Here is a 26,337-nt window from a genome sequence, read left to right on the forward strand (position 1 = left end):
GGTTCTCACCATTTGGTCCCCCGCCGTGGCTCAGTATAATTTTCGTAACGCTCCTGTGACCGTCCTGCACACACAGTACACGTACTACCATCCACCGGGACGGAAGCGCGATCGAGAACATGCGCGGCTAGGGCCACTGGCTCGGCAACAGTCCAGTCACCGAAAACGAAACTCAGCTTTTTATTTCACTCGATTAAGGTTCCCTTTAACCTGGCAATGCACATAGTGCTAAGGTTTAATGGCCTGTGCTAGTAACTGTAAAATTGCCAATGCGCTCCCCAACTTTACTGTATCAGGCCCATAGTGCAAGGAGCCTTACTGTAAGCTTATCTGCTATCTCGTGGAGCTGTACAAGCCTCAGTTCGGCACTTGGTAACATTTGAGCACTCTACACAAGCTAGTCCACAGTCCCTATTATGGAAGTCACAACTCTAGGGCAACTTTTGTGAACTGGTTAACAGGCCTAATGGATTCCCATAACTAGGTTACTGATAGAGCAACAGATCCACTGTTGTTGTGAAGCAGCAAATTTAAGCACCCACTATCGGCAGAAGCTTGGGCACAAAAGCATATGTGCCATTATAAATAGCGGCTATACTGTGAAATTTGGCTGCCCGTACCGCCCGGTATATAGATATATATCGGGCGGTGCGGGCGCCCAAATGTCACAGTATAGCCGCTATTTATAATGGCGCCTAACATCGTCATTGGTGCGGGCGTCAGTTAAGGAAAGGGGGGTGTGTGTGTGTGTGTGTGTGTGTGTGTGTGTGTGTGTGTGTGGTGGGGGGAGTAGGGTTAAGCATCAGTAGGGGGTGGTTGAGGTTAGGCATTGGTAAGGAAGGGTTCTGTGTGAGAATAATGTTAGGTTAAGTTGTAGTACATTATCAATATTATTTTACTATACTAATTTACACTTTTAGAACATAGAATATTGGTAAATTTTACCCAGATTCTTTTAGCCAAGTTTGTGTGCCCAAATGTCCATGTGCCCCTTTTTAATGCACACCCATTGGTGGATTTAATACATGCTGCCCTTGTGGCATCCTCTGACATGCCTTACAGTACCACAGAGGTTAAGGTCTTATATGAAAACTACCGCTTTATATCAATGTCGGTTTTAAGTTATTTTTTTAATTTAACCAATTCGTTTTTAAAGAACAAACAGGCAAAAACACAAACACTCCCGAATTGACTTTGATAATAAATAATTTTATTCTATGAAACACTTTTATCGCTGTGTTCTTTAAACATTTTAGTGTCAGTATCCTCATCTAATCATTTGATTAATCCACAAATATAAATCACCTATCCTCAAATATAAAACCTGAGCAAATGTCGAATGAACTGGAAGAAAGAAAAAAAGTCATTGTCCATAGCAACCACATCGCCGTTCAGCAGTTTTCACGAATATACAAAAGAGTTAAAGCATCTGATGGTTACCGGGGGCGATGTCAGCACTTCCTGTTCATTCACAGCTCATCCATGAGGCAATTCATTAAAATGAAAGTAATTCACTCCCATTGCAGAGGATTGAAAATACCAGTCATATACAAAACCTGAATAAAAAAAAAGGGGGAGACTAAAATGTCAGCCCTGAGGTCACAGGAGACGCCACACACTTACCGGGGGCAGTTATCAGATCAGCCGAATCACTGAACAGTGCAGGTGATCTACTGAAGGAAATGGACGACAAAGCTCCACTGTGCTGACTGCAAACATCCAATCAGATGATGAGAAGACCAAGAAGGTTTAATACTAAAATCAGTAAACCTCAACTGCACAGTTCTGCTGATCTGTTAGCAATCTACCTGCGGAAAACGTAATGGGCCAGAACCAACACCCTACAATACAGTTCTTTCAATTAACCTGAAACTCCACTTTAGTTGAGGGGTAAAAAAAAAAAAAATTTCAAATACTTTTTCAGATTTCTTCCTTTGCTTTTTATCTGCAAAAAGATGCAGTTCTAAAGGAATGGTCACTGCAAAATGTCTGATGGAAGTGTCAAGTTCTTGGTTACTCCAGGTGTGTAGGGAAATTGCACTGCTTCCTGCTTTGTGCAGCTAGTTTACTTGTGCAGAGAGAAGCTACTGGGCAGTCTATACTTAGTTTAAACTAAACCTGAGACGAAAGGAGGAGGAGGGGTTTAGATTGTTACTTACTTTAGGCTTCCTTTAGCACCCTATAGTCCTGCTCCCAATCAATGTCCTTCCCATCTCCCCCAATGTGGGGCCAGCTGGTTTGTGGGCCACTGCGCATGGCCGCGAGTGTTCTTTGCAAGCGCAGTTAGTCTTACGGACTGAGTAAGTGCAAAATATGCATGCGCGGTAGTCTGTGACTCAACCCAGTCACGGTCTTTACGGCTCTTACAGCGGCGCAATCAAGGGGAGCAGTAGGACGGCACCAGAACAGACAGACTACAGAAGGCTGGGAGAAGCCCCAGGTAAGTATGTTTTCGTCTCAGGCACACTTTAAAGAGTACTACAAAAAAAAGTTTTTACGGTGAGAAAAACATTGTTGAGTTTCTGGGAACTAGAGATTGGCAGCTGCGTGTGAACTGAAGGGGATTTCATAGCATTATATTACAAAATGACTTGTGCAGCACTGATGTAAATCATAGCCTTTTTTTTTTCAGCATAGGAGAAATGCCACTTTAAAATGCAACTTTTCCCTGATATTGTATTTTGGATCTGGACAGCCAAATCACATCTGAGCTTCTTATGTCTCTTGAAGTTTGTGTTTAGCTTCATTCACTACAAGTGTTTACCTCTGTTCCCTCTCCCACCTAGTACTGTCAAACTAATATCTCCCCTCCAGTTTTCTCTTTACACAGTAGTGACCCCTGCTGTGCAAAAAAAGCAACACAAGAGTGTTGCCTGGGGCATTTCCTAATTACAGTAGTATACAGGGAGACACTGCATGATGCCTCCCCTCTCTGCAGGGACTCCTCCCTGAAGCCTTGAGAGATGCTGGACCAATCCACCTATGTGGTGTTCTTCAGTGGGAAAAGCAAACTTACACACTTATACACCTTACACCCTGGGAGTATATCATGTCACCAGATTAGATCTATAGTAAAGTCATATGGGTAGCGTCTTCTGTCTTGCTGTGTTTAGAAGAAGTAGAGTCTGAGATGACAACACAAGTCCTTCCTACAGCAGTTTCTGGACAACAATAGCAGGATCTAATGGAAATAATAACATGCGCTAGTAATCTAGCGCAAATTCAGCCTGATCACACTGAAAGGGAATACGAAGTGACATGGATACGGAGGATGAAATATTTATTTTCTTTTAAACAATACCAGTTGCCTGGTACTCAGTCATAGACCTTGAAGAAGCATGCAGCAGATCAGGCATGTCTTCACCTTTATTGTCACTTCTGAGAAGATTAGCTGCATGCTTGTTTTATGTGTGCGATTCAGATACTACTGCAGCCGAAGAGATCAGCAAGACTGCCAGGCAACTGGTATTGCTTAAAAGGAAATAAATATAGCAGCCACCATATGACTCTCACTTCAGATTCCCTATAAAGTTGTAGTGTCCAAAGAATATAAATTACACTCGCATCCTCCTGCTGACAGGTCCCTTGGTGCCTGTGTCCCACACTGCCGACAGCCCTCCACTTCCTACTGTTACAATGCAGAGACTGCAGACATATCGCACATTCTACTTTAAGACAACACTGCATTTCAGTGTCCACAGATAGAGGCTGCAGCAACAACTTACACCCTAACAACTCACAGAGCTGGCAACTGTTACCTGGGTGGGACGCAAGCACTGAAGGATCTGGAAGCACCAAAACTGCAAGGGAGGAGGTGAGTATTTGCTTTTACACAACTGAAAAATACTTTTCTATTAAGTTTATTTTTTAGTAAGCCCTAGGACAGATTTTTACACAAGTGCATTTTATAGATATGTGGTTACAAAAATGTGCATTGAAAATTATAGTGCAACAAATGAGCTATGACTAAGGACTGGAGGGGTACAAAGCAGTATGATGCAGATGATATTTCTTCTTTCCTTCTGCACTTTGGATCTGGAGACCCTGCATCCTGCGCTACCCTCCTCCCATTGTGAGACTGGTGGCAGACCAAATAGTTAAAGGACAACTAGTGTGAACAATTGTACAATACATACATATAAGTGTACATTTTTCCAAGAGTAAAATGTACTATAAATTACTTTTTTCCTATGTTGCAGTCACTTACATTAAGAAAATGAAAATGTAAAAGATACGTCAGGTTTTCCACTAGTTAATTTACTCATGAGGGATTCTCAGTTATTTCTTTAATTACAAAAGCACTTACTGAACAGAAGTTGCTCGGTCCAAATGCCAAACTAATGTGAAAGCTTGTAGGGAAGCCGGCTGACATCTTTGCATAGATCCTTTCAAGGTAGCGCTTTTGTAAACACCAAAGGTGATAACTGAGAATACCCTGTGAGGAAATGGACTAGTCAAAAATCTGTCAGATCTGTGCACTTTATTACTACCTCCTCCAAGTGACAGCAACATGTGAAAAAGGTCATGTATAGGCATACATATGAAATAGGCGCCGGTAGACTTGGGCGCAGGAAACAGCCTGTATATGGCTGATCCTGCTTCTGCACAAGTCCGGGCCGTATTAATTACTATTCCCCCTCCAGGCCGCCATGGATAGTGGGGGAATGATATAATTCGGCTTCCAGCGATTGCTGGAGGCCGAATTATTGTGTTTTAAAAGCAACTTCGGCTCTGTCTTCTGACGGAGCCGACGTTACTCACTGAGAGCCTGATACAAGTAATTCCTATTCAAGTCTATGGAGGCGCCGGCTGCGCCCAAATCTAGCAGCGCTGAAAAGCACTGCTCCGCATGTATAGTGCAATTTACTCCGGGAGAAATGTACATCTTATATGTATGTATTTTAATTTGTAAGTGGTAGTGGTCCATAAAGCCCTCTTCTTCCTATCGCTCTTTTCTTTCACTTCTAAACAAGACTCCAGGAATATGATCAGCCACATACGTACTTCTGCACCTGTATTTGATTTGCGCAATTACACAATCCTGTCACCCTGGCTTTTGTCCAGGGTGGCCATGTGACACGAGCCTCTATAACCCCTGGTGCTCCAGCCGTAATCACTGTGAAGACAATCACTTTACACCCACTATATTGGACAGCGTTTTGTCTTAAATTTAACTTTTTTTTCTTTTTTTAGCACCTTAATTTCCCAATCTATACTGAATTTGCTGTGGATATTACATTCTTGCTTTTACACACACTATATAAAGCTTCTTTTTCCTTAATAAAAAATGTGTTAAAGGTTAAAAAAAAAGTGCACAAAAAAAACTTTTATATATAAAAACTAGTAGACCCAAGCCCATTTTAAAATGGGCTAGGTCTATCTTTTAACATGGCGCATGCACCCGCCACTCGTACCCGTCCGTCCACGCACACATCGGCCCGGCTCACTGGCCCCGTCCTGTCTTGACAGCTGTCTGGGTCCGTGCTGCGTACATGCGCAGTGGCAAAAAGCACGGACCCAGCTACACAGAGACAGGCACACGTAGGGACACAGGGGTTTTATCATAGAGGATACTGATCACTTGACGTCAGCTTCATTCTTGCAAATGGGCAGCAGCCCCCTTGGACGCATTCCTCCCAGCTCTTGACGGAAAAATTAACCTGCAGCTTATGTCAAGTGGGGGCGGGGTCAGGTGCTAGTATGGATGAGATGATCCACCGGGAAACCTCATAGAGACGTTCCAGTAATGTGATTGGTTGCCATTTCAACAGTTCTCCAATGACAGCACCCTCCACAAATTTTAGGTTTCAGATAGGTTGTGGTAATAACTACGCCCACACTATTCGGCCAATTACAGCACTTCAAGTTGTAGAGGGTGCTGTGATTAAAGAACTGTCCACTGAGGTTTTCTGTTGGGTAACCTCAACCATACTATCAGGGCCAATTGTGAATCCCAGTGTAGGCGTGTCCCTCTTAGGATTTACATGCTGTCCGCTGTGAATCCCATTGTAGGCGTGTCCCTCTTAGGATTGACATGCTGTCCGCTGGGGAGTAGTGACTGCAGTGGTCATTCCCTTCATATGGCCCTGCTGGGAATACAGGAAGAGGCAGGCTATTGATAGGGAAGACCTGGCCACCAATGACAAGTCACAGAAACAAGTCTACATTTCTCTATGTAAACACTTTTTGCAATATAATTTTAAATGCCCAAGAAATGCAACTGTGAGTAATAAACCTGAACTAGGCATTTTATGAACTGGGCCATGATTACAAAACACAGTAGAGTAATGTCTACATGATGGTCTTGATGGAGAGGGCAGAGACATCTCTCTATCAGTCTCCAAGAGCTGATAGTAGCCACGCCAGCCTCCACCCAGAACTGACTTTCCTGCTGCGGGTGGAGTCAGAATTGTATCTGCAGCTAGGACCAATCAGCAAGAGGGATGCAGCGCTTCACAGACTGAACTACATCATCAGAAAAGCTGCTAGTAGAGATTAGTTTTATGTGGCTAATTACCTTCTGTTAGTAAGTGTGTGAGAAGTTAAAGCACAACTCTAGCCAAAGTGTTCATCTGTGAATAGTTTGGAGAAGGGTAGAAATTCTGTCAGGAAGAGATGAAAAGTGGGTCTGCGGAAAACAGGCATGCTTTCCGCAGACAATGTTTGTTTTTGTTTTTTTACACCAGTGACATTCCAATTTCTACCCCTTCCCTCCACTCTATACAAAATTATTAGAAATGTTTGGGCTGGAGTTTCCCTTTATCTGGGAGTCGGCTGTCTCCGCAGTGGCCATTACACTCTAGTTCTGTAAAAATAGATGCTTTGTTCCGGGGTGGCCTTGTCCAGCCTGCTATTAATAGATGTGATCACGGCTATAATCCCCTCGCTTCACACAGAGTGCTGAGGAGGGCAATCTATTCTCCAGCCCCAGCCAGCATTGTCCATAGCTGCCGTGCAGCAGAAGGCGACATCACGCCACTGTCTAATGGGGCTTCCTCAGGGCCGGCTTCGGCTGCTGCAGCTTCTCTGGGATTTTGTCTTTTCTTTCAGAATCAGAGTCAGAAGAGGTCTCGTTGCTGCTCTGTTGTTTCTGCCACATTCCAGCATAGACGCCCCCCTTCGAGAGAAGCTCCTCGTGCCTAAAAGCAAATTAAAAAAAATAGGTTATAATATTTTTTAACTTCCTGTGCCTGCACCGTCCTTTTTAGTCCCTCCGCTCAGCAGCGGCGACCCCTGCAATGCTAGCCAGCCAGCCTCGAGCCACGCACATTCTGATTGCTCTCCCACAGTAGCGATTTTCGTGTAATGCGCATAACGCTCCCGGCATCGGGAATACAGTGAGGAGGCGTGTGGCCGGCCAGCTTTGCGGGGGTTGCCACTGCTAGCCGGAGTGACTCAGATGGTGGGGGCACAGGATCACTCCAGGGGGCTGGAAGAAGCCCCAGGTAAGTTAAACAGTTTTTTTTTTTAAACTTTAGATTTCCTTTAATAGGATACTCGACGCTACGTGTGTGTGTGGTGAGGTGTGCTGATTCTTACCACACCTCCCGTGTGTCAGTGTCCTCCTCCGTTTAGCTGTAAAAATGCCCCATTTTGTCCAGTACGTCAGCACCCTTTGAACCGGACATACTTCTCTGCGCATGCGCAGTAGGTCAGATCGACAGCCTTGTGTCCCCACTCCCTGGCCGCGTCCTATATGCGTGCGCTCACACAGGGAGTGCGGTCAAGAGGCTGCCAACCTGACCTACTGCACGTGCGTAGAGAAGTATGTCTGGGGCAGTGGCGTAGCTAAGGAGCTGTGGGCCCTGATGGCAAGTTTGACTTTGGGGTCCCCCCAAACACTCTACACGTAACAACTGATACGGCACACCAAAACCTGTCAATGGCAACTACAATGTCAGAAGTGTAAGAAGGGGATGGCGAGCAGTTTGTTAATGATTACCACTATTCAAAGTATCTGTAGAAGTCATTATTATGAACACAGGACCAATAGAGGGCTAATACTGTAGTTGAGGGAGGGCCCTTTGGGCCCCGATGCAGTTGCAACCTCTTCAACCCCTATGGCTATGCCCCTGGTCTGGGTCAAAGGGCGCCGACGGTGCTGAGTTAAACAGGCATTTTTACAGCTAAACTGAGGAGGACACTGGCACAGGGGAGGTGCGGTAAGCATTTGCACACCTCCCCAAACACACACATACAGGATCTTCTCAAAAAATTAGCATACTGTGATAAAGTTCATTATTTTCTGTAATGTATTGATAAACATTAGACTTTCATATATTTTAGATTCAAATACACACAACTGAAGTAGTTCAAGCCCTTTATTGTTTTAATATTAATGATTTTGGCATACAGCTTATGAAAACCCAAAATTCCTATCTCAAAAAATTAGCATATTTCATCCGACCAATAAAAGAAAAAAGTGTTTTTAAAACAAAAAAAGTCAACCTTCAAATAATTATGTTCAGTTATGCATTCAATACTTGGTCGGGAATACTTTTGCAGAAATAACCGCTTCAATACGGCGTGGCATGGAGGCAATCAGCCTGTGGCACTGCTCAGGTGTTATGGAGGCCCAGGATGCTTCGATAGCGGCCTTAAGCTCATCCAGAGTGTTGGGTCTTGTGTCTCTCAACTTTCTCTTCACAATATCCCACAGATTCTCTATGGGGTTCAGGTCAGGAGAGTTGGCAGGCCAATTGAGCACAGTAATACCATGGTCAGTAAACCATTTACCAGTGGTTTTGGCACTGTGAGCAGGTGCCAGGTCGTGCTGAAAAATGAAATCTTCATCTCCATAAAGCTTTTCAGCAGATGGAAGCATGAAGTGCTCCAAAATCTCCTGTTAGCTAGCTGCAATGACCCTGCCCTTGATAAAACACAGTGGACAACACCAGCATCTGACATGGCACCCCAGACCATCACTGACTGTGGGTACTTGACACTGGACTTCAGGCATTTTGGCATTTCCCTCTCCCCAGTCTTCCTCCAGACTCTGGCACCTTGATTTCCAAATGACATGTAAAAGTTGCTTTCATCCGAAAAAAGTACTTTGAACCACTGAGCAACAGTCCAGTGCTGCTTCTCTGTAGCCCAGGTCAGGCGCTTCTGCCGCTGTTTCTGGTTCAAAAGTGGGTTCATGCTTCCATCTGCTGAAAAGCTTTATGGAGATGAAGATTTCATTTTTCAGCACGACCTGGCACCTGCTCACAGTGCCAAAACCACTGGTAAATGCTTTACTGACCATGGTATTACTGTGCTCAATTGGCCCGCCAACTCTCCTGACCTGAACCCCATAGAGAATCTGTGGGATATTGTGAAGAGAAAGTTGAGAGACACAAGACCCAACACTCTGGATGAGCTTAAGGCCGCTATCAAAGCATCCTGGGCCTCCATAACACCTGAGCAGTGCCACAGGCTGATTGCCTCCATGCCACGCCACATTGAAGCAGTCATTTCTGCAAAAGGATTCCCGACCAAGCATTGAGTGCATAACTGAACATAATTATTTGAAGGTTGACTTTTTGTTTTAAAAACACTTTTCTTTTATTGGTCGGATGAAATATGCTAATTTTTTGAGATAGGAAATTTGGGTTTTCATGAGCTGTATGCCAAAATCATCAATATTAAAACAATAAAAGGCTTGAACTACTTCAGTTGTGTGTATTTGAATCTAAAATATATGAAAGTCTAATGTTTATCAGTACATTACAGAAAATAATGAACTTTATCACAATATGCTAATTTTTTGAGAATATCCTGTATAGCGTCCATTTTTTTATTTCAAGCCGGTTCGATTATCCTTGAAATAAATATATGAAAATAGCCCTTATAAATTAAAACAAACTAGCGGAGCAGGCCTCCCTGACTTATGACAACATGACATATATACAGTAGATAGAACAACAAAAGTTGTTTAGGTAATGCCTCTAATGACAAACTACACAAGATACCTTTCCAAGCTTGCAATGAAATCTTGAACAGTTAATCATTAAAGACATTACCCAACGCGGGTTTGTTGTTACGTCTTTGGATTTTCACCATGACTAACATCGGACCACATGCCACTGGCTTTACCATGATAAATAATTCAATGATACATCAAATGGCAACTAGTCAGGGCTTGCCCTTGGGTTTGACAGCAGCAAATGCAGACAGTGTGCCACTCATACGCCTGTTAATCCTAAATCAAGTATTTGGGTACAATGGCTTCCATTCACAAAGGGCTGGTCAGTAATCAGTTTTTTGTCTGAAATACCGCAAGCGTTGTTTCAGATTTTTTAAAAACAATTCCCTATCTTTTTCCCACGGGAGTCTATGGATTAATTACCAACCTATTAGCTCTATAACAATGTAGTGTAGTCCCAGAGTGCAGGAAGCTGATATACAGAATATATTAGGAGGGGATGGAAAGAGCGAGAGATGCAGGGAGTACACATGTGAAGGGGCAGGAAAGAACAGTGGGGAGAACACCTGAGCCAGTGATGGGAGAGAGAGAAGCATGCTTATTGGGCTGCTACTTACAGTGATGTCCCGCCCAGTAATATATCAGCTCCAATAGAGTGAGTAGTAGGACAGGATGGCTCCTCCTATTGGCCATCTCCTTTGCCCTTTTACCGCATGCCTGTTTGCCAGTTACCAATAGCTGCTGGCTGTTATTAATGGACATTGGATAAAGAATCTATAGTGTAATGGTTAAGGGCTCTGCCTCTGACACGAGAGACCAGGGTTCGAATCTCGGCTTTGCCTGTACAGTAAGCTGCACCTATTCAGCAGCTTACACTGCTACTGCCTATAAAGTGCGCTCTAGAATTGAGTTTCAGAAACCAAATTTCATCTATAGTAAAATCTTCCTACTTTCATCTGAAGAACATTGCAAAGATTAAATATCTGATTCCCCCAGAGGATCTTCCAACCCTAGTTCACGCCTTCATCACATCACAGCTGGATTACTGCAATGCCCTTTATGCTGGCCTCCCTAAAAAGGACCTGCGTCGCCTGCAATTAGTGCAGAATGCCGCTGCCAGATTGCTAACAAACCAGCCTCGCCACTGTCACATTACACCGATCCTTCGCTCACTGCACTGGCTACCAGTAGAATGAAGAATACTCTTCAAGATTGGACTACTGACATTCAAATCCCTGCACAATCTGGGCCCTGGATACATGAAGGACTTGCTGAAGCTGCACCACACCCCTCACAACCTCAGATCAGCAAGTTCTATAAACTTGGTCACTCCCAGAGTACACCTCAAAAAATCGGGAGATAGAGCCTTCTGTCATGCTGCCCCTACTCTTTGGAACTCCCTGCCACACCCAGTAAAGACAGCCCCATCCCTGGAGTTATTCAGATCCAGACGTAAAAGCCACCTGTTTAGCCTGGCATTTCCGGACTTATAAAATTCTTCCTCTGTACCACGATGGTCGGAGCCATGCTTATGCGCTTTGAGTCCCATGGGAGAAAAGCGCTTTACAAATGTTATTTGTTGTTGTTGTTGTAGTGGCTGCAGCTCTGGCGCTTAGTCCGCCAGGAGAAAAGCGCTATATAAGTGTTTGTCTTTGTCTTTATTATTATTATTTAGCATGTATATAGCGCTGACATATTACGCAGCGCTGTACAGTGTATATTGTCTTATCACTAACTGTCCCTCAAAGGAGCTCACAATCTAATCCCTACCATTGCCATATGTCTATATTATGTAGTGTAAGTACTGTAGTCTAGGGCCAATTTAGGGGGAGCCAATTAACTTATCTGTATGTTTTTGGAATGTGGGAGGAAACCGGAGTGCCCGGAGGAAACCCACACAGACACGGAGAGAACATACAAACTCTTTGCAGATAGTGCCCTGGCTGGGATTCGAACCAGGGACCCAGCGCTGCAAGGCGAGAGAGCTAACCACTACACCACCGTGCTGCCCTTTATATGCAGATTTACTTACCGGCAGCTTCTTCCGGCCCCTAGAAGTCTGTGTATCCCTCACTGCAGCTCTGGTGTATCCCTCGCTACGCTCCGTCATCAGTCTCCCAGCGGCAATCGTCGCTAGGAGACTGTTAGCTGGTAAAACCTCCGTCTATTTACAATGTACAGCGCTGTGTCACTCGGCTGTCCCCTCTGGAGGCACAGGAAGGATCGTCTGTCATAGGCTGATGCCTATGACAGCCGATCACTGTTATTGGCTAGCAGGGGGAGGGAGGGGTTAGTATAAAATAAATATAAAAAAAAAACAGTAACATTTATTTAAAAAAAATAAACTTGTGTGCTGAGTTGTATGGCCCTGCAGCGAGGCCTTAAAGCTGCAGTAGCCTAAATTGTAAAAAAAAAAAAAAATAGCCTGGTTACTAGGGGGGTGTAAGCCTACAGTCCTGAAGAGGTTAATGCTGTAATGTCTCCCCCGTGTTTTGTACAGCACTGCGTTATAGGTTAGTGCTTTATAAATCAAATGTAATAATAATGTTCTCGTGGCCACACTCCATGCTACTGCACAGGCATGGCCGTACTCGTGCAAGTGAGGAGGGTCTTGGGCAGTGGCCTTGAGGCCTAGGAAGCCTCAGGTGAGTAGCTAACGTTCTTTTTTTAACTGCCTCGGGTTTGCTTTAATCATGCCTCCCCTGAGGCTGCTGGGCTGACCTTTTGGCTTCAGCCTTGCCGGAGTCACACATCTGCAATAAGCATGCAGTCTGTAGAGTCATGGAATGTTACAGCACCTGTTTTGCACAGTCATCTTGAGTCACTGAATATATTAGAAGCAGGAGATCAGTACACAACTCAATCAAATACCATTGAAAGTCATCAAAGACCTCTTTCATCTTACTCCATGTATCCATGTGTCCAAGCAAGTATAAGGGCAATCAGCCACACCACTTAAACACAACTGATAGAATGGGGGAGGCTAGTACAGCCAGTAGTCAACCAATCATAGATGATAGTTTGGCTGATGTTAGGCCGGATCCACACTATACGCGCTTTTCTGAGCACTTTGTGATTGATTAGTGCTTTTTAAAGTTTCTCCCATTCACTTTCATTAAAATCACTGTAACAATCGCTGCAATTTTTTGCGTACGTGATCGTGGCGATTTATACGCGATTTTAATGAAAGTGAATGGGAGACATTTTTAAAAAGCGCTCAGAAAGTGCTAATCAATCACAAAGCGCTCAGAAGAAGAGTGCTTATAGTGTGGATCCGGCCTTAGCATATTGTCTGTTCCTAGGTAAAGAATGAGAAGATTAACCTAATTGGCTGCTTGGAGCAATACACATCATTCTGTTGTCATGACGACAGATGAATAATTCCTGGTACACACCGTGCAATATCCCGTCAGATAGACGGTAGACAGGTCCGATCGGTCGGAAATAATCGTTTCGACCTATCAGACGGGAAATTGCATGGTGTGTACAAAGCATTAGACTTGCTCTGCTGTATTCCATCGATTCAGAGTGCTGTGTTTACCTTTAAAACAGAAGTTTGTCTTCTTAAAACAGAAGGTATTTGCAATTATTCAGGTTAAAGTGAGCATATGCATCACTGCTGAACATGAAAATCATCCATTGTTGTCCCTGTAAGGGCTGGTTCACATTAGCGTTCCCTGTCCGGATCCGCCTGATCGGATCCGGACCGTATACTGTACAAACGGAACGTACGTTCCGCATAGCAATGCAAAGGCTATGCGGACGTTCACATGCGTACGTTCCGTACAGAACGGAGCCGGATCGGATCCGGACCGTATACTGTACAAACGGAACGTATGTTCCGCATAGCAATGCAAAGTCTATGCGGACGTTCACATGCGTACGTTCCGTACAGAACGGAGCCGGATCGGATCCGGACTCCGGAGGCTTTTCCAACATGCGCTATTTTTTGGGTCCGGATCATCCGGCCCACGCACCCGGACCGGATCCTGACTGCACCATGCGGATATAGAAACCTATGGGGAACGGAAAGCACAGAACACACTGGAGACAAACACCTGACGTTCTACCCCACTTCCTATGCGTATCATAGCGGCCATTTCGGATGGGGACACATGGGCCCAGCATATCTGGAGTGGAGCAGCAGTGACAGACGTGCTGGAGCTGTTTGGCAGAATGTCGGAGGTGGAGGTGAGGCCTACAGCGGAGGACCTGATTGTACACGTGCACCAGCTGCACCTTCTGCTGACCACAACAACTTTAAAGGTATTTTGCTATTTTTTTACGATCCGGATCCGGATGGCAGCCTGATACAGTCCTGATGCAAACGGACCGGATCCGGATCGGAACCGTACGGTTCCAATCCGGATCAGGTCCTGATACGATCCGGATCCGGTCCGTTTGCATGCCAAAACGCAAGTGTGAACGGGGCCTTAGCTAGCCACACCTCCAGATCCGCCGGAATGCAAAGATGTGTCAGCTTGTTAACCTTACAGAGCCACACTAATCCAACATAAATATACAGACTGTTTCAGATTGGTTGATACTCATCAGTGCATGACATGGATTAATATGGCTCTATAGGGTAGGATTTGAAACACTCAGAATTGCAGATTACCCAGCAAGCTCATGGTGAACCAGAACTCCTAGGGGTGTGAAAGGGGCTAAAAAGGACAAAAAGACTCCTTATTAAGACTTTATGCAAAGAATAAATTTGCCTTCTTAAAACAGAAGGTAATTGAGATTATCCAGTTTGAAGTAAGCATATTGAGTCAACCACAATGCATCAGTGCTAAATATGCAAACTATCCCTTTGTTGTCCCTGAAAGCTAGCCACACCTCCAGAACGGCTTGAAATGCAGTGATGTGTCAGCATTTACCTTCCTCTCTCTGTGATTTGTCCTTCCTTTAGAACCAGAATCTGATCTGCACTTATCACAGTGGAGAGCCTGGAAGACAAACAAAACAATGCAATTTACAAGCAGAGCACAGGACCATGGGAGATGCTGGTTTTCACTAGTATGTAATTCAGAATAAATGATAGCATAGCTTTTGCAGGACATCTGATAGAAAAAGGCTGATACACCGGTAGCATGCTCTCATTTGTGGAATCTAGAGTGATTATAGTGATTATGGTGATGCGTCACCAAAAAAATCCTGAGCCCTGGATTGTCTCAGCTGAGCACATTGTTCACCTCTTGACTCCACCCACCAGAAGCCCCTCTGTCATGTGCCGCACCACCGCCCCTCCTCCCTCTTCCACTGCTACAGCCTGACGACTCACATCTACGGCACTCACCCCAAAACAGTTAGGGCCTGATTCCATTAGCTGCGGTGCGATGCTGCTACATAGCCGCATCGCACCGCGGGTGTCCTGAGCTCAATGCACGGTAATGGAACATTTTCCACTGCGTGCATTGTGTGCGGAGCGGTCCGAGAATCTGAAGCATGGCCGCATCTGCCCGCCGTCTCCTTCAATACACTTGCGCATCGCAGAAGAGACCATTTTAGTGAGCAGGAATCAGTTTGAGAAATATTTGGTCTGGGCCTCCTGGATTGACTCCCAAACAACCTCTGAACATGCTCAGCAGATGAACACACATCTAACATTGACTGATTTCCCCATTCTTTGTTCTACTAGTGCAGCCCTTATGAATGCTGTGCAGAATGCTTTACGTGTTTTTATGTTGTAAAATGAAACTTCAATTATCCATTTGTTGTAGAATACGAAGTGTAAAAATATGTCATGACCAATCTATTTTACCTTCTTCTTATAAAAAAATAGCAGACCAACTCTAAATGTTTATGTTTTTATACATTTTCTGTCCTGTTTCAAAGTCTGCTGATAATTGCACTAACAATGCATGCTGTTATGTTCTTATATTTTGAATAAAATTATATATTTAAAAAAAAAAAATCAGCAGCAAGTGGCTGTTATTTGTTAGCATGGCTTCCACATCCTGGCTCAGTAAAAGTTTACATGTTAGAAGAATTTGTCATTTAACATTACTACTTACCGATGGGCAACAACAATGGTGGTACGATTGGCACAAACTTTCGCCAGAGAAGCTTGGATGTTGCGCTCGGTTTCAGTGTCCAGTGCGGATGTGGCCTGGAAAGATACAGGCAAGTATAGTCAGTGCCAGAGGACAGCGGTTCATCCAGTATGAGTGTAGTGTAGATGGTAAATGGTACTGAAGATGTTATTAAAGCGGAACCTCATCCACGGCGCACATGAAACAGAGGCACGTGGAAAAATGGGCGAAGCTGATATAAGTCTAATCGGCAAATACCATTGTGAATTGGGCACCAAATAAAAACTAAAAAATATTTACAGTGGTAATACCAATAGTAAAACATTGGTAAATGTTACCGATATTTAACTACAACTAACCCTACTCTCACACAACCCCCCCCCCCCCCCCCCCGATGCCTAAGCTTAAATCCCCCCCATTTTGGCGCCAATCCCTAAGGACTTCCCCCCCACCCCTGCGCCGCCATCCTAACATTATATTCAAAAGAAAACAAAAAAATTAAAAACAATTTTCAAAAATAAAAGATTCAAAAATACAAATTTTTTTTTCAAAAACTCAAAATGTTTCTGCTATTTATTGTCCATTACCCGCAGGTGCCCAAATTTCCGCCTTACCAGGCTCTTTATATAATTGTGGATAGCCTCAGTTTAGAAGATTCCCTTCATTCCCTATCCCCGCTGTAAGTTTACAATGTACAGACAGTTTACTTGTAAGCGCATCTTTTCTCCCTTGTGCTTCCCCCACAATTTAAATATCCCACATTTGCAGCAATTCATAATGTCCAAGTACCTGTTTCCAGACTCCAAAGAGCCGGCCTCATTGCTGAGCACATTGTATGTATCGTGGGGCTTGATGCCCAAAAGGCCGGTAATTCTGCAGTTCTGCTGGGCAATTTTACTGGTCCTAATAACATGGGCGCACCATTTATTACTCTATTAGCGCCATGTGTAACACCACGATAGCGTGTATGGCGCTAGTAGAGTAACGGGCGGTGCATACCTGGTATTAGGAACGGTAGAATTGCCCTGCAAATTACCAGCCTTTCCTGCATAAGACCCATTGGCCCTTATTCAATTCGTCTTTTCCTCCTAAGTGATATTTTCACACCTAATAAATAAAATGCCTTTTAACCCTCCTGGCGGTCAATTGTTCTGCAGCTGCGCGGCTGCGGGAGGTTTTTAAAGCCTAATTTTTTTTTTCATCATGTAGCCAGCCTAGCGCTAGCTACATGATTCCCCCTCCCTGCGGCCTCCCTCCCACCCCTCCGATCGCCGCCGGCGATCAAGCCCATCCGGAAATCCCGTTGTAAATGGGATTTCCTTCAGGGCTTCCCCCCGTCGTGACGTCACAGGGAGTTCCGATCCACCCCATAGCACAGCCTGGCGGCGATTGGCCTGGCTGCACAAGGGGTATGCGGGGAGGCGGGGCCTGTATTGCGGCGGTTAGTGGCGCATCGGCGGCGATGGACCCGAACACGCAGCAAGCAAAGTGCTTGCTGCATGTTTTAAAAAAAAATTATGAAAATTGGCCCAGCAGGGCCTGAGAAATCCTCCGCGGCAGCTTACCACCGCCAAGAAGGTTAACAGAACATTTTGCCTTCTTTGTGGTACTTTTTCAATTGCAAAGTGCTGAAAAGTTATTTTAAAAACAGGAGATGAAAAAATATCTATTAGAAGAAAATATAATAGAAAAAGTAAATTGAAGAAGGGCCCTTTGCCAAGCTAATGTCCCTACCAGTCTACTGCTGAGAAATATTTGAGGGAACACCAATTAACCCAGGGTTCCCCTAACTTTTTTGGTCAATGGCTGGGTCAACATGCTTCAGACTGCTGGAAGGCCAGAACATGCATAAAATGATGTTGAAAAACATTACATTGAATCTAGGTATTGATTCCCCCAATCATGCCTGGAGGAGAACTCCCAGCAGCAGCCATTCAGTCACCCCAAAGAACGTCTTTGTGCACCAGACAGTGAAGCATACCCAGGTGACAACCTGCCGTCCAATTGGACAGCAGTGTCATCTGATGCAGAATTGGATTGGAAGCCAGAGAATGACTGCCCACTGGCTTCTACAGCATGTGGATGGGTGGGGCCAGCACTGATATTCTATATGCGGGTCACTGATATTTAAATGTGCAGTGGGCCGCATCTATTGTGTTTGGGGGCCAGAGAAAAAGCCCGTGGAGCTTACTTTGAGGACCACTGAATTAACCTATCAGTATGTTTTTGGTTTATGGGAGAAGATCGGCATGCTCGAAGGAAATGTACATAACACATGGAGAAGACATACAGACCCTATGCAGATATTATCACAAGTGAATAAATCCCAGGGACCCAGAGCTGTATGTTAAGAGTGCTGACCACTAAACTACCATTTATTATTATGTATTTATATAGCACTGGCATCTTCTGCAGCACTTAACAGAGTACATAGTCATGTCACTGACTGTCCTCAGAGGAGCTCACAATCTAATCCCTACCATAGCCACAGTCTAATGTCCACACAGATACCTCTCTTATCTGAACCTAAAATTCTTCCACACGCTGTACATAGATTTTTAATTGTTTTCAGGTTGAAATCTATTGAAAATTGATCAAACCGCAGTGCTGCTCTGCTTGATGCAGTACAACGCAATGGGCCGCTAATCTACTACCGCTCCTACCTCGTATCCGAGCAATCAAGATATTCCATTTGATCCAATCGATAATTTTGATCTTTTTTGGGCAATAACTGATAGTACTTACAATATCGTGTCATAGATTCCCACTCACTGATCGAATCGCTCAGTAAAAATATGTGTGTATAGCCTGCTTAAAATGTACCAGAGACGAAAGAAGTCTCAGGATTTATACTTACCTGGGGCTTCCTCCAGCCCCTTAAGGCCACTCGGTCCCTCACTCAGCTGCTCCATCCCCCGCTGGACCAGGGGGGCTGTGGAGTTGGAGCAATTTTGGGTACCTGGAGTCGGTGGTTTCAATAAACTAAGGAGCCGGATTATTTTTGAACCAAATCCAAAGCCTTTGTAAAAATAAGACTAAGGAGTCAGAGTCTGAGTAATTTTAGGTACCTGGAGTCGGAGTCGGTGGTTTCATAAAATGAGGAGTCAGAGTATTTTTGTACCTGTGCTGGACTGTCTGGTACACTGGCCGAGTCCCACTTCGTCACACATCATAGTCCCAGGTAAGTATAAATTACTTCGTCACATTTTTTTTTAAGTCAGTTTTGGGGAGAACCAATGACCTTCCAAAGAATTTATCTGTATGTTTTTGGGGATTAAAGTACCACCTGAAAATCCGCTGTAACAGTACAACATGGCTCCTGCCTGGACAAGTAAAAACTAAAACTATCTTTAGGCCCCCATGTCATCTTTGTTACCATCACTAGCTAAAGCAGGAGTCAGTCGTTATGTTTCCAATAGATTAAAAGTGCTGCATCAATGCCCAGCCAGTGGTAAATAAGGTGTGTTCCTAATAGCCTTTTATATTGGGGAAAACAAAAAAGTTGTAAGCCTAGAATCACCTCGTCTAGAAGGACAATCTGTGGAGCCTTCAGGATAGTCCGTGCAATGGCCACTCTTTGCTTCTCGCCCCCACTTAGCTTCAGACCTCGTTCTCCGACCTGTGAGTCATACCCTGGGAATCAAGAGGAAAAACAACAAACTCAAAAATAATTCTCCCCTGGGCTCATATACAATTTAGTTTTTTCCTGTGTTATCTTCTAGGAGATCATTTTTTCATCTTCTCTTTAAATATTGTTTTGCCACTTTGCAATTGAAAAAACACCCAAAAGTGAAAAGGGACTACCAAAATGATTTTAAATATTTTCTTACTTGCTGGTAGTTTAAAAACCATTTTATTGAAAAGTTGTCAAAATATAACCAAGGAGAAAACTCAGGTGAAAAAGTGAATTGCACATGGGCCTTATGGCAACAGTATTAAACTCATAAACAGGGGATGCCAAAACTCTAATTCAAGTGATCGATCGTGAGTGGAGCGGCTGCGCGCTCACACAGACGATGCCGACCTGATGAGTTTGGCATCTGCAACGTAGGGGACCCAGAAGCTGTGGCGAGAGACAGATCGGCTGCCAGCGGCTGAAGGAATCCCCAGGCAAGTAGACCTCATTTTTTATTTCTGTTCGGATGTTTCCTTTAACCACTTAAGCTCTCAGTCGTTTTCACTTCATGCATCCGAGCAATGTTCACCTCCCATTCATTAGCCTATAACTTTATCACTACTTATCACAATGAACTGATCTATATCTTGTTTTTTCCACCACCAATTAGGCTTTCTTTAGGGGGTACATTTTGCTAAGAGCCACTTTACTGTAAATGCATTTTAACAGGAAGAATAAGAAAAAAAAAACGGAAAAAATTCATTATTTCTCAGTTTTCGGCCATTATAGTTTTAAAATAATACATGCCTCCATAATTAAAACCTACGTATTGTATTTGCCCATTTGTCTCGGGTATTTCACCGTTTAAATTATGTCCCTATCACAATGTATGGCGACAATATTTTATTTGGAAATAAAGGTGAATTTTTTCCGTTTTGCATCCATCACTATTTACAAGCTTATAAAAAAAAAAAAAGAAATAGAAATATTTCATCTTTACATAGATATTTAAAAAGTGTAGACCCTTAGGTAAATATTTATGTGTTTTTTATTTTTTTTTTATTGTAATTTTTTTTTTTTTTAAACATTTTATGTGGGCATTTTTGGGAGGGTGGGATGTAAATAGAGCTTGATTTAGGGAAATATAGGAGTGTGTTAATTTTTTTTTTACTTTTAGATGTAGTTTTACTTTTTGGCCACAACCTTGAGTTTGTTTACATTGCGTCACTCTAAGCGTACAATGTACGATTAGAGGGACATGGGAATTAGAAAAAGCGAAGCTTCCGAGAGAAGCTGTCGCTTTTTCTGCAGGGGAGAGGAATCAGTGATCGGGCACCATAGCCCGATTCACTAATTCCTGGACTACCAAATCCGCGGCCGGGAGCTCGCATGCAAGCGCGCGATCAGCCGCGGGAGCGCGCCTGTCCTCCTTGACGTATAAATACGTCAAGGAGGACAAAGTGGTTAAAGTGGACCCAAATTAAAAATACAAGATTTAAGAAATAAAATCTATTTTCTAAATTATAATAATAAATACCAGCTTTTTTTCAGCTGCATGATGACAAATATAAAATATTTTACATTTATTGGAGGAATCCCTCCCTTCCTTTCATATTGCTGGGACAGAATCCGTCAGACTGGTGGAGTAGAAGGTGTCCGGCAATGGAGGAATTGCTAATGGCTGCCCCCAGTATAACTCTAGTTATGAAAAGAGAAGCTTGAAAAGCATGCACTGAAATGCTCATAGGCTTGGATCAGTGTTTATTTATCTTTGTATGTGTCAGAGTGGTGCAACTAAATATTTTGAAAGAAAAAAATGTTTGGTTTGGGTCCGCTTTAAAGAGACTCTGTAACAAAATGTTCATCCTTATCTCTTCTATCCTATACGTTCCTATACCTGTTCTAATGTGCTCTGTCTAACTGCAGCCTTTCATAGTTGAACAGTGGCTGTGTTATCTCTGTTATATGATCTAATCTTCTCTCCTCTGTAGGGCTGAGGCAGTCAGGCTGGAATGTGCTGTTCTGCTTGTGATTAAATAGAAGCTATACACACCCTCTCCAGGCCCCCTGCACACTCTGTGTGACTCACACACTGAGCTACTCTCAGCCTATCACTTGCTATGTCTTTTGTTTGTAAACACTGGATAAAAATGGCAATTACAAGCCAGGATTGCAGCAGGGAGAGGCAGAAACAGCACAGAGGGGCCCAGGAGAACATAATGAATAGAATGGCATGCTTTTTATTGCAACAATTTTAGAGTACAGATTCTCTTTAACAAACAATTATTTGTATGAATGATTAGAAATTATTGTTTGTGACCACTAATGGGCAAAATCTCCTTATCAATCGATTGATGGGATCGATCCGAAAATCTGAAAATTTCAATACGCTGATTGGATTGGTTAGGTGATTTTTTTTTCATTAGTGGTCACAAATTTATTTACCGTATTTATTGTATTTACAAATGATCATTTCCAATTGTTCATACAAAGAATCATTCACAAACGAACGTTCAGCAAATTGTGTGGTTAGCGGTCACCTTAAAGGGACACTTAAGTAAAAAAAAAAAAAAAAAAAGAGTTTTACTCACCGAGACTGATTTTTCGCGTTACTGGCCAAAATAGCGCCATCTAAGCTGCTATAGCATATATCATATACCATATAGCAGCATAGAGGGTGCTAATGTGTCTGGGAACGCGAAGAATCACTCGCGTCCCCAGCCTGTCAGCTCCTGTCACCGAAACAGGAAGTGGCTGCCGGCGGGACCAGGAGGATCGGAGGGAGACGGCGAGGGTACCGGACAGCTGCAGTGGGCTATTGGAAGCCCTAGGTGAGTAAAACTCATTTTTTTTGTTTGACTTAAGTGTCCCTTTAAGGATGTGGTCTAATTTTTTGCACACATATACCCCATTTCAAAGGAAACACGAAGTTGGCTTAATACAGAGAGTTACAGCATGCTTTTAATGTAACATTTTATTATTTAGGCTGCTATTTGATTCCTACATGTGCCGTGCCACCATCTTTCCTGAATCCACACTCACCATCGCGGAAGGTCAGTATCCGCTCGTGGATATCAGCTGCAGCAGCTGCATGCTCCACCTCCTCGTCTGTTGCGCTGACACGCCCATAGCGGATATTGTTCCGAATGGTATCATTAAACAGCACCGTGTCCTGCGGCACCACCCCAATGTGTGACCGAAGAGAGGCCTGCTGGACCTGTAGACAAGACATAAAAAATAGAACGTATGAAACCAATCACATTTAGGAAACTGGCTACTCAAAAAGTCAGTTGGATCCAACTGCAGCACATCATTATTTTTCTCATAAATAATATAAAACTGGGCGAGTTTCAAAGAGAATTTCAAGCTCTTCAGTTGGATTCCTTGGGGCTCCAAAACTTAGAACCATTAAAAAAAAGAAGAAGAATTGGCTACCACTGGAAACATATGCTTAATGTTTCCCACTGCTGTTTGTGGTGCTGCATGTTCTGCAGCCTTTAGAACAATCTTGCATGAGGAGGTTGTGTGACTTGTTTTTTTTACTGCAGCAGCTTCTATTCACTTTCACTGATATTTCCAAAGTATAAACTTCTCCTGTGGGAACGCCTCCTGCAAACTCAGCACCAGTCAGCCTGTCAGTTCTAATGGCTGCAATACCATGCAGCACCACAGGAAGTAATGGGAAGCTTAGGCATTCTTACGATGGCTGCAATTTTTTGTGACAGATCTAAATTCCAAAAATATTTATAGTGCTTTCAGGAAGCTATTCAAGTTCCTCTAGAACTGAATGTGGCACACACTAAGATTGTCACCAGCAGTCACTTTTACTTAAGCTAGTTTCTGGCTGGAATGGTGGGCTTTGAGAAACCTCCGGACCAACCAGAAGCTTCCAACTACTCAAGTAAGAATCTAACTTTACACCCCTCCTCTCTACAGGTGTATTTTAAATGAAGCTTCTGCACCTAGAAGTCGCCTTTAAAAAACATGGTCACATGACCTGAAGCAGCTAAGCTGAAGTTTAAACTAAATCTCTACTGCTGGGATGCTACCTAGCTTTCACTACTAACACGCAGCAAGTGAAAAAGGGCACAGACTGAGCTTTCTGAGAAGAGCAACACTCTCTCACGCTCTGCCAGTCTGTGCTACAGGAACCAGCTGGTACAGGATATCCTGACCACTGAGGCGCTACACCTGCTATTGCCTAAATTCTGTTTGGTGCCCATGTTTATTGCCTGATGAAGCGGGCTGGGCCTGCGAAACGCATTGCACTTTTTTGGGGTACTATTTAATAAATGTGATTGCTGCTATTCAGACAGTCTTTCGTTTCTGCTTTATGGAGGTAAGTCCACCACTTCCTCCCAGCAAATTTTAAAGTTTTTATCTACTTTTATCCTGCTGGCGCCTCTGTTCTTCTACTGCTATACCGTGTCCACCCCTGGTGGAGGGGTGATCTAACCCTTTCTCTCATCTACAGAGAGCGACTTCTTATCCCTGAGTGAGGACAGGTCTAATCTCCTCACCTGCCTATACAGTGGTTGCCTGTGTGGTAACCCACATTTGTGAGTATATTCTTCTCACTGATTTGCCTTACTTCATTTATGCTTAACATACTACACTATATTGGGCTCTCGGTTTCTCTACATTTTATCCTGACCAGGATGTTTAACTACTTAATGACAACTGGATGTATATATACATCCAGTGTAGTTATGGAGAGTGCACCACCAGTCTCTTACGAAATGAGGCACATGTGGTAGCATTTTAATCGTAGAATACAGTTTGGTGCGTCTTAAAGCCTGGATCCATAAAAAAATAGGTGGGGTCAAACTCAATCCAACAAAAAAGTCATTTCAAAATTATGATCAAACCTGGGAAAGTTTTAGCAAAACTACAAGAGAAATATGTGGTAACATTTTAACCGTGATAGCTAGTAGAATAGAGTTTAGAAAGTTTTAGGGTTGAGGTCCATGTCTTGTGTATTCTTTTTAGGCACAAACTGAAGCAATTACATTTTTGCATATTCTGTACCAAAATAAAAGACTTGTAAACTGAAAACGAAGTGACAGCATATAAAAGAAAAAAACATATAGAAACATTAGGAACTTGGCTTTTAAAATATGTGTGCCATAAGGGTATATTACTGTTACTTTTGCAAATAAAGTTTTGTAATCATCGATAGTGTGCAATGAGAAGGCAAAAAACAGAAAAAAGACACCTTTATTTCCAAATACAAGATTGTCACGATACATTGTCCTAGGAACATAATCCATATGTTGTAATAACCAGGGTGGATAAGTAATTAAAATTTGTGGATTTCACTTATACTTAGCACTGTTTATTGTAAAGCTATTATGGATGTAGATGGGGAAGTAGTGTGTTTTTTTCTATATTTTCCCTTTAAAATGCATAGAAAATAAGGTAATTAATAAACAACATTATCACACTCTAAAATCTTAATTTGTCCCAAAAAAAACCAAAAAAACAATATATAGATCATTTGGGTGTGATAACTAGTAATAAAGTTTTTGTTAAATAATTGGGAGCAGCGTTGATATGTGAAAATTGCTCTCGCTTTGAAGTGGTTAAAAGTGATTCATCAGTTAATCTACTGTAGTTGCTTGTACATGGATGAAAATAAGCCCTGCCAGAGACTGCCTGAGGACTGGGAAAACATCAGTGTGTGAAGTTGAACTTTACTAAACTTTAGAGACGTTGGCACTGAGGCCACTTGCCAGGAATACAATCCACTCCTGCAATGAGGGCCAAGAGGAATTATACAATCCACTCCTGCAATGAGGGCCAAGAGGAATTATCCTGTTCCAGAACAGCAGCTGCTGCCACATTACTGCTGAGCAGAGTGACCGCTGCCTGTAATCACACACTAGTTCTAACTGCGGCATTTGTTGGCCCTGACAAAAAAGTTACACTAAACTTACTGTGGATATATCCTGCCCGTCAATCCTGACACTCCCACCTTTCACATCATAGAAGCGGAAGAGGAGACGTATGATGGTGCTTTTCCCTGAGCCTGAGGGACCCACCTGAGAGAAATAATGACAGCTTAATAAGACCAGACAGAGCCAAGCCATTGTATAGGCGAGATCTCGGCACACGCTGGGACTACAACAAAGAAAGCTGCAGCAGAAGTGAAGCAGATAAAAGGTTATTCCACCTCAAAAAGGCACCTTAGTGACATATAGTAGAATGCAGTAAAGGGAAATGGAGGACTGATAAACAAGGAACTCACCAGTGCCACAGTTTGCCCGGGCATCACTGTGAATGAGATGTCTCTCAGGATCTCCCGCCTGTAGTAGAGGAGAAAGACATATATGAGAGGAGAGGATGTTGAATGGGCATTCCCTCCCCCTCCCCTAAAGAGTAATATCTGAGCACAGCCGTGCTTAGACACAATATTTCTATGTTTTCTGCCGCGGAGTAACACCGCCGCTTGCGAAGAGCTGGCACACGTGGGGGTTACAACCACTGCCACTCAGCTGCATTTAAAGTGGACCTGAAAACAGAGAGAAATGCACCCTGTGTGTTTTTAGAGAGAAGAGCCTATCTAACTCCCCCTCATCTTAAAGTGATCAAAAGTGTTATTTGATTTCTCAACTGTGTCAGCACAGAAATTTGGCAGTCCTCAGCAGATACAGTTAATGTGTAAACACAAGATTGTAACCCTTTGTCTGCTTCCATGAAAGCAGGAAGTAGACATACTGCAGATTTATTGCGGGGGTTCTGTAAGCTCCAACAAATGTTTTTAACTGTCAGGCATAAAA

At 43.3% G+C, this 26,337-nt stretch overlaps 1 protein-coding gene across 1 annotated transcript in view; it reads right to left on the reverse strand.

Annotated features, from left to right (window-relative positions):
• Positions 1-1,220: 1,220 nt before the first annotated feature.
• ABCB6 (ATP binding cassette subfamily B member 6 (LAN blood group)) overlaps positions 1,221-26,337 on the reverse strand; it is a 72,186-nt gene continuing 47,069 nt past the window's right edge. The window contains exons 14-20 of the mRNA XM_068246008.1: positions 25,806-25,863; positions 25,495-25,599; positions 22,601-22,775; positions 19,463-19,575; positions 15,925-16,019; positions 14,788-14,856; positions 1,221-7,139 (exon numbers count right to left, since the gene is read on the reverse strand). Of these exons, the coding sequence (XP_068102109.1) occupies positions 6,983-7,139; positions 14,788-14,856; positions 15,925-16,019; positions 19,463-19,575; positions 22,601-22,775; positions 25,495-25,599; positions 25,806-25,863 (772 nt within the window). The 3' untranslated portion in view covers positions 1,221-6,982. The remainder of the gene's footprint in view (positions 7,140-14,787; positions 14,857-15,924; positions 16,020-19,462; positions 19,576-22,600; positions 22,776-25,494; positions 25,600-25,805; positions 25,864-26,337) is intronic.

The sequence above is a fragment of the Hyperolius riggenbachi genome, chromosome 7 (assembly GCF_040937935.1).
Source record: "Hyperolius riggenbachi isolate aHypRig1 chromosome 7, aHypRig1.pri, whole genome shotgun sequence".
Classification (NCBI taxonomy): domain Eukaryota; kingdom Metazoa; phylum Chordata; class Amphibia; order Anura; family Hyperoliidae; genus Hyperolius; species Hyperolius riggenbachi.